The sequence below is a fragment of the Tachysurus vachellii genome, chromosome 20 (genome assembly GCF_030014155.1).
Source record: "Tachysurus vachellii isolate PV-2020 chromosome 20, HZAU_Pvac_v1, whole genome shotgun sequence".
In the NCBI taxonomy this organism is placed as follows: domain Eukaryota; kingdom Metazoa; phylum Chordata; class Actinopteri; order Siluriformes; family Bagridae; genus Tachysurus; species Tachysurus vachellii.
In genome coordinates, this window is record NC_083479.1 from 18147943 (window position 1) to 18162754 (window position 14812).

At 39.2% G+C, this 14812-nt stretch overlaps 1 protein-coding gene across 4 annotated transcripts; it reads right to left on the reverse strand.

The window, feature by feature from the left end:
* Positions 1 to 16: 16 nt before the first annotated feature.
* ewsr1a (EWS RNA-binding protein 1a) lies at positions 17 to 12970 on the reverse strand. Of its 4 annotated transcripts, none has more exons than XM_060895440.1 (16): positions 12883 to 12970; positions 11117 to 11153; positions 10941 to 10992; positions 7277 to 7412; positions 6899 to 7094; positions 6396 to 6676; positions 6127 to 6286; positions 3348 to 3385; positions 2694 to 2711; positions 2463 to 2578; positions 2142 to 2271; positions 1601 to 1714; positions 1343 to 1484; positions 1130 to 1224; positions 758 to 1007; positions 17 to 374 (listed from the first exon to the last, which is right to left on the reverse strand). In XM_060895440.1, the coding sequence occupies exons 1-16, from the start codon at positions 12896 to 12898 to the stop codon at positions 335 to 337; spliced, it is 1821 nt and encodes a 606-aa protein (XP_060751423.1). In that variant the 5' UTR covers positions 12899 to 12970; the 3' UTR covers positions 17 to 334. The 4 variants fall into 4 exon arrangements, with proteins under 4 accessions (XP_060751423.1, XP_060751426.1, XP_060751422.1 ...); XM_060895443.1 differs by having other exon boundaries at positions 6438 to 6682; XM_060895439.1 differs by having other exon boundaries at positions 6396 to 6682.
* Positions 12971 to 14812: the final 1842 nt, after the last annotated feature.

The window sequence follows — 14812 nt, forward strand, 5'->3', positions numbered from 1 at the left end:
CAACACGTTTGGTTTTATTTTTAATTCAATTTACACAGGTAGGAAATGGGCTAAAGTAAAACAGGACGTCAGCTTTAAAATAATAAAAAAAAAAACAAAAACAAAAAAAAGTTCCACAATTAAACATTTTGCACAGACACTGTCTGCACACAATAGCATGCATGACATCTGGATTTGTAAGCAAAAAATACAAAGCACAAACAAAAACGAAAAGTCTAAAAATAATAATAATAATAATAATAATAATAAAAAGGACTACTGGTTAATTTGAACACTAACCGTTATAAATATGGAATTACAAGTTTAAAATCTTCTGAATGAAAACCAGTGGGGTTTAGTATGGTCTGTCCCGCCGATCCTGGCGATGCTCACCCCTGAAGAAGACACAAAAATAGAACATTATCAGATAAAACTAGCATCATTTAGCATACACTGCCCATAAGATGAAACATTAACTTGCATTTCCTAGTCATAGCATTTACCAAGTCTAACCTATCTAATTCAGCTGTACATCATAATTTACCTGACAGAGGGTCTTTGATTTTATAATGGATGTGTTAATGCATTAATGTGTTAAGAAAAACTTTAAAAATGTGCTTCAGTAACTCCAGGTCCAATAGCTTGCTTTACAATCAACAAAAATCAAGTCTGATTATAGTGATAAAAGTAGCAGCATAAGTACTGTACCAATTTCTCATTAACTAGTAAGAATGTTGAGGCAACCAGATTTTCTTTTCACAATAAAATTTGAACTCACTTCATGTCCATCTTCCCTGGAGGTCCCATTCCCCGGCCCCTTCCACGTATGTCATCCATTGGAGGTCCACCACGTCCCCTCCCACCAAATCCACCCCTGTCCATGCCCCTGCCCCCACGGAATCCGCCACCGCGGTCTCCCCCTCTGCCCCCACGAAATCCTCCAGGACCTCCAGGGCCTCCTGGCGCACCCCTGTCCATGCCACGGCCTCCACGCATGCCTCCAGGGCCGCCACGTCCACGTTCACCACCTGGAAATACCAAGCATGTCAAATCAGTTTCAATCATGGGGAGGAGGTTTTGAAACATCTCTCAGTCAAACATAATTCTTTAAATAAAATTCATCCTTCAAGTATGCCAAAGATGCAGTTACCTGGAGGGAATGGAGGTGGACCAAAACCTTCAGGTTTGGGTGCCTTACACTGGTTACACTCCATCCTCCAAGCAAAGTTCTGGTTTCCACAACCACTGACATGACAGAAGCAGGAACCAATCAACAATTGAGGCAAGGCATGAGACTACTGAGCATTTTTAAGTAAGGGACTTAAGATTTAAAGGGGAGAAGTGAAAAGGGGAAGAATCTTACGCATTAGGACACTGCCAGTCTCCAGCTCGCTGCTGCATGTTTCCACCAGTTGGTGCCCCTCGGCCCATTCCTCTAGGCCCACCTCGAGGCATGAAGCCTCCGCGCTCTCCACCACGGCCCATACCACCACGACCCATCATCCCTATGGGAACAAAAACATGCTTACATAATACTCTTCCTACAATGTGCCATAAAGCCTGGCATACAGCACCATATTCACTAATTGCAGATTTCACTAAAGACCCACTGACTACTCACCTCCTCTTCCCATCATGCCACCACGGTCTCCTCTCATCAGCATTCCACCCCTCATCATCATGGGCTTCCGCCGAGCCATCGACACCTTCAGCTTCTTCCCTTGGAAGTCCTTACCTGTACAGATTGAAGAAAACCAGTCAACTACTGAACTTGCATACTAAAAGATTTTTCAAGCTTTAAAACATTTTTAAAAATAAAAAAAGATGAATGGTTTCAATGAAGGGTTGTTCATTGGCAAAACTGACCGGGTGCATTGTTGTTTCCCCCCCTCCCCTCAGTTACAGAAATACTAATGCATCTGCAAATCTACCATAAAAGCATCAACAATAACCCAAAATGCCCGTCGAACTTCAAGGTACATCGAGAACATCAGTTCTGTGGTACTGTGCTTTACAAGCTTGCTAGTTTGAACACACTACATGCAACACTAACCCTTGGCAACGGTCATTTGAGAGAGCAGCTGATGGTGTTAAAACACGTCCTGCTTTTTATAGTAGAACATGCTTGAAACTTGTATGTATAAGCAAACAAACTAACACACCATCAAACCACTCCACTGCTGCCTTGGCAGCCGGGGGGTCCTCGTAGGACAGGGTGGCATCGCCCTTGGGTTTCCCAGAGTCCTTGTCTGTATAGATGTTTATAGCTGGGAGACCGGTTCGTTTGTTAATCTGCGGAAGATAAACAGCATGTCCATAAACTGTTTTTAAATGCAATTTTGAAACACATCTACTTCCTGTTTCATTGAAAAACATTGACTAATTTGCCGTTCAGATTAGCAGTTTCTCTGTATACCCATTTAATATAATGATTCCATGCTTGCTTAAACAGTAAAAGTATCAGTCGCATACTGTTCCCTCACCCTGATAATGCCACTCTGCTTAAAGAACTCTGCCACTTCGTCCATTGTTGCGTTTTCAGTCAGGCCAGTGATGTAAATGGTGCTGTTCTCAGAGTCATCCTGCTCCTCTGGGCGGCCTAACATGCAAAACACACAGTTTAGAATCCACTGTGCAGGGCTTGGGTTGCTCCCATTAATGAAGTTTTTACAGTACACATTCGGTATTCTAACAAAATAAACAGGTCCACTTACCCATGTCTGCATCAGGTCCTGAGATTATTGATGGAAGAGGAAGGAAGAAAGAAAAAGAGCAAGTTAGCCTACACACTTCACTTTCTGAACACTGACATGACCAACTCCAGGTAAAGACTTTCCCCAGGCACACTTGCTCTTCTGAGCATTCAAACATAAGAAGAAAGATAAGATACCACTGTGCCTCAATGTTGTGGGGAAATTATTTTAAAATAATCTATTAAAATTAACTTGAACACCTGAACCTAACTGTTTCTGCAAGTGTGCCATGAATAGCAAAAAAAAATAAATAAAACATGCCAAACCACAAACCCAAATTGGACTCCGTACCTTAAATTCATAGAGAATGCAGTAAACCCTGACATTGTGTGTGGCACACGGTCAGTTACCATTACACCCTAAAATGTAAAAAAAACTCTTTGAAGGAGTCCATAATTTTTTAACCCATATTTCTCTTATTAAATTGAACCAACCCCATAGTCAACCAATAAATAACTGTTCATAAGAACCCTTAAAACTCTAGCCGGCAGACTTGTGTCTTTGCATGGCAAGGCAAAAAAAGAAATATTTCCCCTCTGTAATATCAAATATCCATGAAAATGGTGGAATAAAAGCAAGTTTGTGTATGCTCTGGTAATTCTCATTAAAACTTACCACCAGGCTTAATGAAGCCACCTCTGTCTCCAGTGATGCTGGGGGAATAAGCGGAGATATGAAGGCGATTTTCCCTTTAAACAGCCACTTCAGTACCACAAAATGGGGGGTTATGGGGGTGAATGGACACGTCTGGCTCTACACACCCCAACAATGTGCCCTAAACATCCCCCAGACTAGTTACAACACTTGGTTTAGTTAACACTTGTTTTAAGGTGGGGGTGGGGGGGGGAAGAGTGTGTTCAAATGGCGTCAAGTACTTTACATGTTTGTGGCTGAACAATGTTCAAAATGGTTAAACAATACAGGGAGGGTTCTTTACTACCACAGCCGTGGATTTTTTTTTTTTTTTTTAAAAACACACACAAATAAATTAATGAATTGTTTCAGATGCAGCCCAGCAGCTGGGTTATTTTATGGTGGAAAATATAAATCTTTGCTAGAACAATTTGTTAAATCATAAAAATCTGTAAGTGAATTCAGTGCAAAGTAATGGGTGAGCGATACGAAGTCCTGATCAGGATCGGGAGGATCACGAACTCCACTGTGATGCTGTTCATTATCAAAGCAATTGCTCCACCCACATAGTCACGGCTGCCAACAAACTGAAGAGCTCTATAAAAAAATCAAGAAAAGTTTCACGTGGAAGCCAACAATGAAGACCTTAATAGGGGGGGTTGGCGAAAAACATCAAATGTAATTTACCATCACTTGTTTCCTTCTAACAGAAAACTACATGGACCCTGAAAACGTTAACGCGTTTGATTGTCTTATCCATCGCATCACCCACCTCTACACAAATTACTCATATCTGACTGCATCTGAAACAATCTGCTTACACAAAGCTGGTACATGCATGTTCAGTCAAAAAAAATTAAGAAATAAAAGCATTAAAAAAAAAAAAAAAAAACTATTCTTTTCCGTTACAAATACATTTTAGAAATAATTATACAAAGTAAAAATGCTATCAAACATTCAAACAGAGCATTACAGTTATTTTTCTGATTAAAGAAACTTTTCTCTGTGACCCCCCCATGAGGGTTAAACCACACTCGAATCTCTCCGCTTTAAATGATGCCACCAACTCTTTATGTCCCCATTTGAATAGGCTGCCGGGCCACACTGAACTGAGTAGCGGTACTGTAAATGAATTGCTGTGTTAACATGGCTCTCACTTTGTTACCTGCAGCGTATAAATGTGACAAAGCATGTTAAAGCAGAATTGCTCATATTCATTCAGAAGAGACAAATGCAATAACCATATGAAAATTATTTTTAAAAAAATATATCATTTTTTTCCCAGAACTCATATTAAGGGGAAAAAAAGAGAAAATGGATGCAGTGTATTTGGAAAATTGCTGGCAGTAAAAAACACACCACTTTAAATAAGCAGGGGAAACTCCTGCCTGAGAGAAACTTCTGATATGGCTACAGGTTATACAGTAGAAAGTCAAGAATAGATTTGTTTAATCCAGTTCCAGTGCTTTTAGTGCAGAGTGGTACGTTATAGCTGGTGCAATCTTTTTTAATTAAGAGATACCCATTTTAAATGCTTTACACAAACACTTTACTTGAAAGAAATACTGCTGCAGTGGTCAACAGTCATGAACTTGTCTAAGCAGTAACACTTCTTAGTTAGGACAGACCTTTTAAAGACCTGACAGAGACTCGTCATTCTTCCTAAAAGGTAGTAAAGCCGTTTGTCTTTTTTTTTTTTTTTTTTTAAAAAAGTGAGAATTTAGCAACCCAGGATCCAGGAAACACAAATATTTGAAACACTGCATTCACTTTCAGAATTGAAATACCACCTGTTCATCACTGGATTATCAGCAAAACCTTTGAAATAGAAATCACAGAAAACCCTTTGGAAACATTTGAGAGCTTCTTTTTTGTTCAAAACTTTGGCAGAATTGCCCACCAAGACCATTATACACCCTTAATCTGGAGGGGAATAAAAAAGATACATAAATCGTTTTTGTTAAAAACAGGCTGAATGAAAGTTTTTGCTTACTTTATCCATTTCTGAAAAGATTTTAGAAACCATCTAAAAGGTAATTTGTTTATTTAAAAATGTGTGATTCCATTTTACAGACACACAGACAACCAGAAACACCCAGAACCCAGCACTTAAAGCTTTAAAATGTGCAGCACTACAGTTAACTGCAACGGTGGCCGATAGCCAAATTTTCTATAGAATGATATAATATGCTGTTAAAGTGCCTCAAAGCTAGGACCAGTAACTGTGTTAAAAATGTCAATAAACCCAAAATATTTTTAATAAAAACCCTTAATCTTTATTTGCTAAACCAAAGCCAAATCTATTCAGGTTTCTGCTTAGAGCTTAGCTTCTGTGACACACAAACTTTTAATAATGAAACACTGATATGGAAATGATTTTTGATCATTTTCCCCAAAATAACAGTTCTGCAACCTCTTACCTTCGGCCATGTAGCTAAGGGCTGGGAGCTATTCAAAATCATCTACACTTTTCATAACGAAATTTATTTAAACTATGGGCTGAAGCTTGAAAATTGCTGCCATGTTTAACAAGTGTTTTAAAAGAAGTTCTGAAGGCAAAGCCTCCGTTTAACCTTTCACCGGTCTAGCAATCCCTAGCTACGAATAACTGAACTCAGTCCATTCAATTATAAGTCACAGTAGAAAAGGTGTTGGTGTATTTAGCATAACCCTCAGCCCCTTAATGGCCGTTCACAGATCCTGTATAAGGGAATGAGAGTGACGGTGGTACAGGCACACACAAACGCACACACACACTTACCCCATGCCTCCACGGTTCATTCCCCCACGCATTCCTCCTCTCATCATGCCCCGGTCGAACCCCCCTCTGCCACGCCCGCGGCTCTCCCCCCCTCCCATTCCACCGCCATAACCACCGGACTCCGGGTAACTGCCGTTCTGGTGGTCCTGCCTGTAATTACCTAAACAAACAGAAGAAAGAAAACAAGAGTCGGTTACAAAGATTTGCAGTAGGCTTTGTGGCTGCAGCTGATTTAGGCCAAAACCACTTCCATGCATGCCCCACCCTACCATACTGACTGGGTGGTTTGTAGTCGTTTTGTCCATAAGCACCTCCACTGCTGCCCTGCTGCCCATACTGACTGGCAGGAGGCTGGCCGTAGGACCCAGAAGGTGGTGGGTAGCTGGCAGGTGGAGGCTGCTGCGGTGGTGGAGCTTGCTGCTGGTATCCACCCTGCTGGCTGTAGGAGCTCTGCTGACCGTAGCCACTTTGCTGGCCACCTTGATAGCCGCTTTGCTGCTGCTGGGAGTACGAGTTCTGTTCATATCCTGGAGTTTGCTGACTACCAGAGCTGTAACTGACAGAATAACGAGATGTAGTTAAAATCGTTCGTGACCGGATGTGATCTTATTCCAAAGGTGAGCGACAATTAAACATTTCTTTCATTCAAAGCAAGAACATAAAACCCTATAATGTGCTCAGGAACTCAAATATGTTGGGTCTCTAAACTTAGCACTAGAGAGACCCACACTGTTACTTATGAATAGAGCATGACTGTAAATAGCCTCAGTACCTGGGAGGAGCTGAAGAAGCAGCGGCCTGCTGTCCGTACCCGGAGTAAGCAGGCTGGGCTCCGTATGCACTCTGGCCACCATACGAGGCCTGATTAGTGCTGGAGGAGGCAGAGGATGCATCATAACTGCTGCCTCCGTAACCCTGGACGGGCTGAGAGTAGCCCTGAGGGGTGGTTGAGGTAGCATTATAGCCACCTACAGACAGGGGAAAGTTTACAATTAAAATACGTGTGTGGTCAGACAATTGAAATTAAGATCACTTCGGGGTTACTACACAATTATTGTAGATTTCTCCTTTTGTTTTCCTAATATATAAGCAGCACAATCTCCGCACAACGCAGGTCCAATAGTTACATGAGCATTGTAAAAACCCTCACCGCTGGCTGGTTGTTGTCCATATGAAGACCCATAAGTCTGGCCGCTGTACCCTCCAGACGAACTGCCACTCTGGGAGTAAGCTGAATCAGCAGGCTGGGTGTAGGAGCCGTAGCCTTGCTGTTGACCATATGATTGCTAAAAACAGATCAAATGATGGTAAGGGCACCATGCCATCTTTCTTTGTTGGATAAAACAGTTGAAAGATAGGAGATTCTTTTAAACCTAAAGGTTTATTTAAAAAAAAAAAAAAAAAAAAAAAAAAAAAAGCAGCAATAAAACATTTGTACATTTTCCATCATGTTCTTCTTAAGTTTACTTTGAACTTGAAGCATAACTGCATCAATACTCCTGCCCTCTTACAATTATGTAATTTCTATCAAATAAAATCAGAGATAAAAGTGGAGGCATCATCTGGAAGACAGGATAAACTATTGTATTTGTTTGTCTTATTTCTTCTTGTTTTTCAAAATGTTTTGGCTTTAAAATAATTTATCGGAAATTTACTTCTTCACCCAAGGCCTCTGAAAATGAGCATGGCCTTGAACTGACAACCTTTAAAATAGACATGTTAAAAAACAGCTGTAACCTTTGAAATAAAAACGAAGATTATAGGTCATTTCCCACAGACCTAGGTTCATATAAAGATTCTAAAAACTGTACACAGTTGTGCTTGAAAGTTGTTGTTTTTATAATTTAAGGATAGTGGTCATGTGAAGTCATTCATTATCACTAGGGTTGGGTATCAAAAGGAATTTTCCGGTTCCGATTCCAGTTCTGCCTTACGATTCCCGGTTCTGATTCCGATTCCATAATAAAAGAAAATGTCTAAAATAATGCACAATACTTAAACAATTCCATTTGTGTTTATTAAATCAATCACTCTTTAAATATTTTAAATAGAGCATTTCAATTCATATCAATTTAAATAAGTCCAACATCAAATTTAACATTCAGAATTACAACTTAGCAAAACAGTTAGCAATTTTTCTGAAGAAAAATTAACACGTCTGCTTTCTCTGGGAGAAGACGAGACCTTTCCTGGCTTATTGTATCTCCAGCTGTGGAGAAAACCCTCTCAGAGGGACTTAAGTAAAGTTGGCTCTATATTCACAGATTCGAATTTCCCGAGTCAATAGCTCCTGACCTAAACACACTTATTACACAAATAAACGCCTCTTTATCGTAGTAATGTAGAGAAGCAGCTACAACCCAAGTTTCCTCAATATCAGCTTTCCTCCTCGTTGGACAAAATACATAAGTCTCTATGTGCGAACACCTACAGTAAGAGACAGATTCCAAGGGACTGTCAAAGTGAAAAACCCAAAAAGCGAAAACAAAAAACAGTCAATTACTGTAATACACTGTACTGTCACCAAACTCAGATCACTGATGTCCTGAGTGTTGTACTACAACATTTATTTTTGGAAAATGTGTTTTGTTTTTTTAGATTTGCTTCCTTGTTGTAGCTTTGGAAATTAATCCACACTTTAGACTTTTTTTTTTTAAGACAGGTTTAACACAAAGCGTACCTCAGCCCAGCAGCACGAGTGACTGATTTCTGTGGTAAGCGTTAATTTGGTTGCATGACTCAAACAATTAATATTCATGGAGGTAAGACATGGCTATTTAAAGTGACCGCTCCCAGCACTTTGCCCGTCATCGCATCGCAAAAACAGAAGCGGTTCTGGGTTCCCAACCCTAATTATCACAGTTGTTTGACTCCTTTTTAAAACTTAATGAAAACTGAAAATCACCTAAACAACCCTGATTAAAACTTTACATATCTTTGAATGTTTGGCCACATTATAAACACAGAGGTTTAAATGGCAATCAGACGATTTTCACAGCTGTGACTCATTGCAATTGTAATTAGTGTCTGTACATAAAGACAGTGAATTTCTCAGCTCATGAGGTGATGCACTGTCTTGGCTGGATACTGCACCACGGGGAAGACTAAAGAAATGCCAATGGACCTGCGTAATGAGGTAGTTGGATTTATAAAGCAGGAAAAGGATATAAAAGATATTTCAGCACTTGAAAATGGCAGTCACTGCTGTTCAAACTCTTAAAAAAAAGGAGGTGGGAAATAAGAGGTCAAGTAGTCCAAGAAAGATTTCATCCGCTGCTGCTAGAAGAATTGTTCAGGACGCAAAGAAAAACCCACAAACAGCTTTGAGAGAAATAAAGGCTGCTCTGGAGTAGTGGTGGTGTTTCAAGCAGCTCAATAAGGAGGTAATTGAACACAAATGATCTGCATGGTCGAGTTGTGAATAAAAAAAGAAAAAGAGAAAGCCGTGACTGCGCCCATGCCACAAAAAGTCTCTCCTTCAGTACAACAACTAGACAAGCCTCACAGCTTCTGGAGCAGTGTCATATGGAGTGATGAGAAAAACTGAACTTTATAGTCACAACCATAAATGCTATGTTTGAAGAGGAGACAACAAGGCGATGGTGAAAAGTACACCATCCCCACTGTAAAGCATGGTAGTGGATCTCTGATGTTTTGGAGCTGTATGTGCTCCAGTGGCACAGAGAAGTTAGTAAAAGTTGATGGCAAGGTGAATGCAGCATGTTATCAGAAAATACTGGCAGACAATCTGCAGTGTAGAAAAGCTGCACATTGGACACTCTTAGATGTACCAACATGACAATGATACAAAACACAATGCAAGATTCACTATCCAATGGCTACAGCAGAAAAAGTTGATGTCCTGGAGACCATCACAGTCTCCTGACCTCAAGATCATTGCACAAACTGCATGTTTGAGATCTCCCCAAAGTGGTGCAAAGATAACCAAAAGATTTACAGGAATTGGAGGCATTTTGTCAAGTAGAATGGGCAGCTATACCACCTGAGAGAATTAAGGACCTTATGCAGTCTTTTGTTATTGTGCACATCATCACTGATGCTAAAGGAGGCAATACATGATATTTACAACAAAAGGTTTGCCAAATTTTGAACAGGGATTATTTCCTTGTGTTATGTTGTTTGACTGTGCCATTTTGTTATTTACACTACCATGCACTCTCACACTATGTACATAACTGATGTCATATACTCTGTATTCCCATTTAATACTCCTACTGTCTAGTATAGTGTTATTTATGGAATTTATGATTCCATAAATAACACTATTAAGCCCCTTAAAAGTCCTCCTCGCTACTCTGAACACCTTTTGACCTTATCCTTTATGAATAACTTATCTTTACTAGGATCTTCTCTTTAAAAATTAAGGTGAAACATCAACATTAAGAATTTTCTAAGAACTACATCACAAGTGCATATCTACACTTAAGAACCACTTGCGTCAGGGGCTGGAGGCGGGGTTACTGTGACCAACAAGACAAAAAGAGAACATCCTTAGCGCCATTTGTAAATCATTTTAAATCAGGATTCGCTGTGTTTGGATGCCAATGTACGTTCACAAAGCCATGAAAATTAACAGTAAAGCAACATCCACCATTGTTGATGTGTTTGCCGCTGCTGCGCTAATGTTGCTGTATAACGTTGTATACAGTGACGCAAGACTTGTCTCTCTAGCCCATGAGAAATTCTTTACACTTAAGAATTTTCATGAACACGGGCCCTGATGTGTTTGTATTAAAAGAGGATTTGCTTAACTGTCAATTTGCTGAGTGTGAGTGTATAGCTGACTGATTTACCTGGGTACCTTGCTGATAAGCCTGAGCAGGCTGGGCTGCATAGGAGCCATACCTGAACACACACACACACACACACACACACATTAACAAACTACTACACAGGTAAATGTAAAATCAAAAGAAAAGTTGTGATGCCACAGCAGCAGTTGAGTATTAAATATAAAAGAGGTCTTTACCCTTGCTGGCTTCCAGCCTGTCCGTAACTGTTATAATCTGCAACAACCAAAAACATTTGATGTAAGTAATCTTTACAAAAGCTACATGGATGCACTAAAGAGTAACTGCTCACGGTCTATATATTCAGAATCATGTCACAACAGACTTTTTTGAACTTCTGTAATTCAAAGAATTTAGATTACAAACTCAGAATTAAAAAGGCAAAATTATTCGAAAATGTTTTTAATAAACCCTGTAAAAGGCCCAAACTTGCAAAATCCTTGTCTTTAACATCTCTTATCATCATCATTAATCCAGATCATTTTAAAAGATAATAATAATGAAAGGAACCAGAAAACACAAACAACTCTTTTTTAAGAGTGTAAAAATAAACATAGGAGACTCCTTGCATAACAATACCATTGTTGCTTAAATACCATGATTTAATGAACAGTAAAGATAAGAACGCTTTATTCGTCCCACAGAGGGGAAATTTGTGAAAAATTATGTAGATGTATAATCCTTTAACCAGATTATTACTAACCGAGCTGCTGTTATGGAAAATTAATCAACTCCGTCTTTCTGGCTAGATTTATAAACTTTAACAGCAGCATATTTACATCTCAGCATTGCTGTATATGCATAAGCATCCTAAATTATAAAGACAAACGTGAGGAGGGGAGATTATGCCACTAATCCTGTTGTTTCTAATCCCAATGAGGCGCAGAGGCATTTTTAATGTGCAGCTAACCCACAAATCTCGACCTTCTCCATCTGTAAATCTTATCCACAATCTATTTCCCACATAAATAATACAATTTCAAATCCAACCCTGGAACAAAATCCGGAAAATTAAATGATTTCGTCTAACGTTCATTCACAATCCAGATGCCTTTGTGCCCTGGACACAAAGAGTCAAATTATCGACCTCGGAGCTGCATTGCTAAAACAACATACCCAACAATAAGAACAACAAAGTTTTTAAATTTAGTGAATTACTTGCCGAAACATAAAATTATATACTGAAATATAACTATATATACAAAAACTGCGGTATGAGACACACAAACCACGGTGAACCCCCTGAAATAACTGAACGGATAAAATGGTCCAAGCTAACCGGCTAACATTCGTCCCAGTCGACTGCACATTCGAAAACGTATTCGTAACCAAGCTAACAGGCTAACCCATAGATATCTGCGGCTAACCAAGCTAATAGGCTAACCCATAGATATCTGCGGCTAACCAAGCTAATGGGCTAACGGGCTAACCAAGCTAACATTCGTCCCATTCGACTGCACATTCGAAAACGTACATCTTATTAAATCAAATGGAGCCGTTATACCAAAATCTCTCCAGATTCTGCTTTCTCAGCTAGCTAACCCCCTACTACATTTAACACCGAAAGCCTTTTAATCTCTTCCATATTCATCCTAATTAATTATTTAAAGCCACCATTTCATCGCTCTCCGGCTAAATTACAGCCTTGCTAGGCAACCGGACCAATAACAAGGGACCGGTCCTAAATACCTGAATGAAGTCCCCTACCTAGGGCGTGAACGCTATTACTTTATATTCGTCATAGAGCACTATTGTATAAAGAATAGAGCTATTTGGGACGCAACCCGCTTAACTAATCTAACAAGCACAAGGGTTATGCAATGAAAACATACCTTATATAGCTATCATTAATAACAGCATGCAATTTCTATCGACCGGAATAAAATTTTACGGAGAAAAAGAAAATGTGTTGTCTTTTTTTTGTCTATACAAAAATTTGAATTACCTGCTGCCGACGCCATTTCGTGGACTTGCGTTTTTCTCGCTACCAAACCGACTGCGCGTGCGTGACCAATATCGGCAGGGCGCGTGCGTGACCAATATCGGCAGGGCGCGTCCATTCCCACACAATACAATATTATTAAAACGCATTTAAAGCTGCAATCTCTTATATCCTGTTCACAGGAAACTTGTTTTTAGCTTTAGAACCTCTCGAAGATTACTTTAAACGCTTGTCATACAGATTATGGCGAGGTTTTAAATGAAAATCTATTGTCTTTAAAAACGTAGAATGGATCCGTCCGTAATGACGACACAGGTATCTGGGTAACGTTATAATAAAGCATACTAGCGTACTAAGTAGTACGCCACGAGAGTATATTACCATATTTACCATATTCTTCTCCCTTATACTATTTAGGATACAAGTGTACAAATGAAAATCATTCATTTCAAAGTATTTCCTTTTAAAACATATGTAATTTATTTACTACTATGAAATTATAGTGTTTATAAGGAATATAAATCTATGATAAATAAATAATAAATATATATTTTATTTTGGATTCCTTATTTTTTTGTGAGTTCAAACAGATAAGATTTGCAAATTTTATCTATCTTATCTGCTTAAATTAAAAGATAAAACCGACCAAATAAGCCAACATTTGATAAAAGGCCCAGCAGAGGATGTACTTTCTACACTAGTTAAGTACGTAAGTCTGGTCTGCCACAGGAGCTGTTGATGCTGTTCTACACTGGAGTCATTGAATCTGTCCTGTGTACATACATCCATCACCATCTGGTTTGGAGCAGCAACTAAACAGGACAGAAACAAACTGAAACGCACAGTAAAAACAGCAGAAAAAATAATTGGAGCCCAACTGCCCACTCCCCAGGACTTGTACCATACAAGAACCAGAAACCGGGCAGGAAACATCACTACTGACCCGTCGCACCCTGGACACAACCTCTTTCAGAATACCTTCTGGCAGGCGCTACAGAGTTTTGCTTACGAAAACTGCCAGACACAGGAACAGTTTCTTTCCCCAGACAATCACCCTGATTAACAACTCAAGATAATTATATTCGCTGCTTCATATCTATAAGTACTACATTATCAGAACTGTCAGTCATCACATCATTCGTGTATGTTACACACACTACTGCTGCTGCATATTGTACAAAAGCATAAAACTGCACAATAGTTATTTTAACTACCATGCACTTCTCACACCTTATGTGCATTACTGATCTGTCATATTTTGTCTCACATCGTCTGTATTGTCTTGTCTTGTATAGTATAATGTTATTTATGTCTGTACTTTTGAGAGTCACAAACAGCTGGAACCAAATTCCTTGTACGTGTCAACACACTTGGCCAATAAACCTGATTCTGATTCCCTGCTTCATATCTATAAGTACTGCATTATCAGAACTGTCAGTCATCACATCATCCGTATATGTAAACACACACACTATACTGTATTGTACATAAGTTCTAAAGTAAACTCGTTATCGTACCTGACACACAATACTGTTATTTGCACTAACATGCACTCTCACACTTTATGTACATTACTGATCAGTCATATACTCTGTATTCCTATTTAATACTCGTACTGTCTATATTGTCTCACATCATCTGTATTGTCTCGTACAGTGTTTTGTCTTGTCTGTTTTTGTCAGTCAACAACAGCTGGAACCAAATTTCTTGTGTGCATCAACACACTTGGCCAATAAACCTGATTTTGATTCTTAGTTCTCTCATCATTTAAACCTGTTTACATTTGCTGATGTACTGATTCGATGATAGCCGACAGCTAGTGAGAAGTTTAACACCTTGGAAGAAAAGTGAAATATCAAATAACCAAATTTGTAACTAAACAGGAACGTTATAGCAAAATGCGAAACATTTCCCTTTTATGACTTTAGATTTA